The sequence below is a fragment of the Bidens hawaiensis genome, unplaced genomic scaffold (genome assembly GCF_021521415.1).
Source record: "Bidens hawaiensis isolate Kalapana, Puna unplaced genomic scaffold, B.hawaiensis_p1.1 tig00010894_1, whole genome shotgun sequence".
NCBI classification, from domain to species: domain Eukaryota; kingdom Viridiplantae; phylum Streptophyta; class Magnoliopsida; order Asterales; family Asteraceae; genus Bidens; species Bidens hawaiensis.
The window spans coordinates 476,310-481,694 of record NW_027491841.1 but is presented as its reverse complement, the minus strand read 5'-3'; the positions used below and the strand labels follow the sequence as shown (position 1 = coordinate 481,694).

The window sequence follows — 5,385 nt, the reverse complement described above, 5'->3', positions numbered from 1 at the left end:
ACCAAGTCCTAGACCCGTTCCAATGGCCGAGAATAACCGCACCGTGTACCAGCAAGCTTTTGAAGGGTTCCATGGAGATCACTCACCCATTGTCGCCCCCGACATTAATAACCCTAACTCGTGGCAGATCCCATCCTATGTCATGAACAACATCACCAATCACCACCAGTTCCATGGCCGTGAAGATGAAGATGCACCAGCACACATCAACCGTCTGACCCGTGTGTTCAAAACGTTTAATTTGCAAGGTGCTAACCAGGATTCGATCTTCCTTCACTTGTTCCCGTTTACACTTTCAGATCGTGCCGCCACTTGGCTTGATTCACAACCTGCTGGAACATTCACCACATGGGAGGCGCTTCGCAATGCATTCCTCAAGAAGTACTTCCCACCTGCTAAGGCCTCTCGCCTCCGTGATCAGATCCACTCCTTCCACATGGAGCCGGATGAGCCATACGACCAAGCTTGGGAGCGTTTTCAGAATCTGCTGTCTCGTTATTCGCAACATAGACTCACCCCTTGGGCCCTTGTTGAGAAGTTTTGCAATGGGATTACTTATGAGGCTCAAGCAAGGTTTGATACAACTGCTGGGGGAAATCTAATGGACAGGAAGAACATGACCGTGTGTAACGAGATGTTTGAAAGTTTCGCGCAATCTGAGTACGCGAAGAAGCCACGAGGCGGGAATTCAAATCCCGCCACCAGTAAACCCTCATCTGCTCGAGGTGTGCACCAGGTTAATCTGGACACTGGTATGGCTGCTGCTTTGGAGAATCTCACCCGAGAGATAAAAGAGTTAAAGACTAAGGTGGATAAGTGTGAGATGTGTAGAGGTGGTCATGGTACGCTGGATTGTCCGTTGATGAATAATCAGGATGTTGATTTTTTGGCTGGTCAGAACAGGTTCCCTAATGCTTACAACAACAACAACAATCAGAACTGGAACACCTATAAGAATCAGAATCAGAATCAAGGTCAAAGTAACTCGAGTTGGCGTCCGGCCAGTGGGCCACCTAGTTTCCAAGCTCCCTATAACCGAAATCAAAGTCAGAATAATAGTGGAATTTCTAATGAGCAAGGTTTGGGTAACGGGAAAGATTCGAGTGGTAGCATGGGAAGATTGGAAGAAATGATGCAGCAAATTCTTAATAGAGACCAAGTTACTCAAAAGACCCTTGCCGACCATGATTTACTTTTGAAGAATCAACAATCAGCTATGCTCGACATGCAGCGAACCATTGGTGATATTTCTCGACAATTAAATGAAAGACCTCCGGGACAATTTTCAGGATCTACTCAGCAGAATCCGGCCGCTCAAATAAAGGCGATTACTACTCGTAGCGGTAGGGTTTTGGGTCCCGAGGTGCGAAGGAATGAATTTGAAGTGGAAGATGAAGAGGTGATGGATTAAGAAATCGAGATGGAAGTACCGTGTAAAGTGCAGAACACCGCACCAGTTGCACCGTCAGTAGAGAAAAAGCCGGTTGAAGTCCGGCCATCACCTTTGATTGACCATGCTCGTATCCCATATCCCGCTCGCGCGAAACACCAGAAATATACGCGGGAGTATGGGCACTTTCTTGATATGTTCCGACAGTTGAAGATCAATTTCCCATTCATTGAAGCCCTCCAACACATGCCGAAGTACGCGAAGTTCTTAAAGGACCTGTTGAAGAGGAAAGAAAGGTTGGGGGAGGTGTCATCGATTCCACTCATGGGAGATTGTTCGGCGGTAGTGTTGAACTGTGTGCCCGAGAAGTTGTCGGATCCGGGTGTGTTTACAATTCTAGTTTTGTTTGGTAGTGATGCGATGAGCCAAGCATTGGCGGATTTGGGTCAAGTATTAATTTGATGCCGTAATCTTTGTACGAGAATTTGGGGTTAGGCGAGCTTACACCGACTCGCATGTCTTTATCGTTGGCCGATCGTTCGGTTAAATATCCACGAGGTATTATCGAGAATTTTTTAGTGAAGGTGGATAAGTTTGTATTCCCGGTTGATTTTGTGGTGCTCGATATGGAGGCCGACGAGAAAGTTCCCATTATTCTTGGTCGTCCCTTTTTACGAACCGCAAAGGCACTTATCGATGTGTATGATGGGAAGATCACTCTTCAGGTTGGTGATGAAAATGTTACTTATGATGTCGCGAGGTCGATGAAGCACCCGAGTGATTAAGATGATTTCAGTGGTCCATGCCATTCAGTTTATTTTATTAACTCTTTTATTGCAGGTATGGAAAAATGCTTTGATTACATTTGTGGTACGGATCTCGTGGGAAGTAATGGTTTGGTTGATTGTGATGATTTGATTGAGGGTGAGTTGTGTGAGAACGACTCGGTTTGTGATGAGTTGGTTGAGATTTCGGGTTTGCCCGAGATGATAGAGGTGAATGAGATTGGTTGTGAGAGTGAGGCGGATTCGGTAGAGAAACCCGCTCCGTTGGAATTGAAAGTACTACCGTCACACTTGGAGTATGTGAATCTTGACGAGGTCTCGAACTTGCCCGTTATTGTGTCATCCAAGCTGACGGAAGAACAAAAGACGAAGTTGATAGACGTGTTGAAGATGCATAAGGGGGCGACTGCATGGAGACTTTTCGATGTTCAAGGTATTAGCCCCGCTTATTGCACGCACCGGATTTTAATGGAAGATGAGTACAAACCGGTGGTGCAACCACAAAGGCGTCTCAATCCGAATATGCAAGAGGTGGTGAAGAAGGAGGTATTGAAGTTGATGGATGCCGGGATGATTTACCCGATTTCCGACTCTCCATGGGTGGGCCCGACTCAAGTTGTTCCAAAGAAGGGAGGTATGACCATTGTGATGAATGAGAAGAATGAGCTTATCCCTTCGCGTACGGTTACCGGTTGGAGAGTATGTATTGACTATTGGCGGTTGAATGATGCCACCTGGAAGGACCACTTCCCGTTGCCGTTTATTGATCAGATGTTGGAGCGGTTGGCAGGTCAGCAGTTTTATTGTTTTCTTGACGGTTTTTCGGGTTATTTTCAAATTCCCATTGCACCGGAAGACCAAGAGAAGACAAATTTTACATGTCCGTATGGAACGTTTGCGTAGCGTCGCATGCCGTTTGGACTATGTAACGCTCCAGCTGCCTTTCAGCGTTGTATGGTGGCCATCTTTCAGGATATGATAGAGACGTCCATGGAGGTGTTTATGGACGTTTTTTCGGTTTACGGTAATTCTTTCGATCATTGTTTGGCAAATCTTGAGAAGATGTTGAAGAGGTGTATTGAAACAAAGTTGATGTTAAATTGGGAGAAATGCCATTTTATGGTGACGGAAGGGATCGTGTTGGGTCATAAGATCTCGAGAGATGGTATTGAGGTGGATCGTGCGAAGATTGATAATATAAGTAGACTTCCTCCACCAACGAACGTGAAAGCGATCACGAGTTTCTTGGGCCATGCGGGATTTTATCGGTGGTTTATCAAAGACTTTTCAAAAATTACCCACCCGATGACCCGACTCCTCAAGAAAGATGTACCATTTGTGTTTGATGATGAGTGTGTGAAGGCGTTTACGTTTTTGAAAGAAAAGCTCGTAAGTGCTCCCATTCTTTGCTCTCCCGATTGGAGTTTGCCGTTCGAGCTCATGTGTGATGCTAGTGATTATGCGGTTGGAGCGATTTTGGGGTAAAGGCGAGATAAGAATTTTCACCCCATCTATTATGCTAGCAAGATGCTAAACGATGCTCAAGAGAACTACACCACCACCGAGAAGGAACTTCTAGCCGTTGTGTTCGCATTTGACAAGTTCCGCTCGTATCTCGTGCTTTCAAAGACCACCGTTTTCACTGATCATGCAGCTTTGCGTTTTCTCTTTCACAAGAAAGACGCGAAGCCTCGTCTTATACGGTGGATTCTTCTACTTTCTGAGTTTGACATCGAGATCAAAGATAAGAGGGGTGCGGAAAACGTAGCAGCCGATCATCTATCCCGCTTAGAAGACCCGAGGAGAGAGGAGTTGCGTGAGGAGGAGATTGGAGATACATTCCCTCACCATTCGATCGATTTTGTCGCGGCTGAGAAGCAAGGTATGCCATGGTTCACTGATTTTGCTAATTATTTGGCTAATGGTTTTAATTTGGAGGGTATGACTACGCAACAAAAGAGAAAGTTTTTCCAAGATGTTAATAGGTATGTGTGGGATGACCCGTTCTTGTTTAAGATTGGTGGTGATCGGATTCTGAGGAGGTGTGTGACGAAAGAAGAAGGTTGGGATATTCTTAAGCATGTTCATGAAGGGTTGACTGGAGGTCATCATGGTGCGCATGCTACCGCGCAAAAGGTGTTTGATAGTGGGTTCTATTGCCCGACAGTTGTGAAAGATACTGAGGATTTTGTGAAGCTTTGTGATGCGTTCCAAAGAACAAGTAATATTTTTTCTAAGAATGAGATGCCTCAAAACCCCATACAAATTCTTGAAATCTTTGATGTTTAGGGCATCGAATTCATGGGACCGTTCCCCACGTCGAATGGTAATAAGTATATTTTAATGGCGATTGATTATGTGTCAAAGTGGGTGGAAGCCCAAGCGTTGGCTACAAATGATGCAGGAGTTGTTGTGAGATTCCTTAAGAAGTTATTTACTCGTTTCGGTACTCCGAGAGCTATTATTAGTGATCGGAGCACCCATTTTTGTAATACCATCATGGAGAAAGCATTGGCTCGTTATGGGGTTACTCATCTTACCTCTACCGTCTATCACCCTCAAACGAATGGTCAAGTCGAGAATGCAAATTGAGAGGTGAAGAGGATTTTGAGAAGACGGCTGGGGCTAGTCGAAAGGATTGGTCAGAGAAATTAGATGATGCGTTGTGGGCATTCCGAACTGCATACAAGACTCCGTTGGGTACTACACCTTTATGCTTGTTTATTGTAAGTCTTGTCATCTGCCGGTTGAGCTGGAGCATTGTGCTTATTGGGCGTTGAAGACGGTGAATGTCGATCTTACCGAGGCCGCGAGGAAAAGGTACTTTCAGATTCACGAGTTGGAAGAGCTTCGGGATGCAGCATATTCTTGATCGTTGAACATCAAAGAAAAGACGAAAGCTTTACACGATCGGCGTTTGAAAGGAGGAAAGGAGTTCAAGAAAGGCGATAAGGTATTGTTATTTAATTCTCGTTTGAAGTTGTTTGCAGGAAAGTTGAGATCAAAGTGGACGAGACCGTACTTGGTGAAAGAAGTTTTCCCATATGGAGTGGTAGAGTTGAAGAATCCAGATAATGGAACGTCCTGGAAAGTGAACGGTCATCGTTTAAAGCACTATCTTGGAGGACCGTGGGAGTCTATCGAGATGGAGGAAACTCCTCTCGATCCATCGCACTGAATTGTCACACATGATTCTTGAGTGAATATTCA

The 5,385-nt window shown here is 45.2% G+C and overlaps 1 protein-coding gene across 1 annotated transcript; it reads left to right on the top strand.

Moving 5' to 3' along the window:
• The first annotated feature begins 1,420 nt into the window (after window positions 1-1,420).
• On the top strand, window positions 1,421-3,660 carry LOC143536697 (uncharacterized). The gene is made up of 3 exons (XM_077030633.1): window positions 1,421-1,772; window positions 2,231-2,809; window positions 3,308-3,660. The coding sequence occupies exons 1-3, from the start codon at window positions 1,421-1,423 to the stop codon at window positions 3,658-3,660; spliced, it is 1,284 nt and encodes a 427-aa protein (XP_076886748.1).
• Window positions 3,661-5,385: the final 1,725 nt, after the last annotated feature.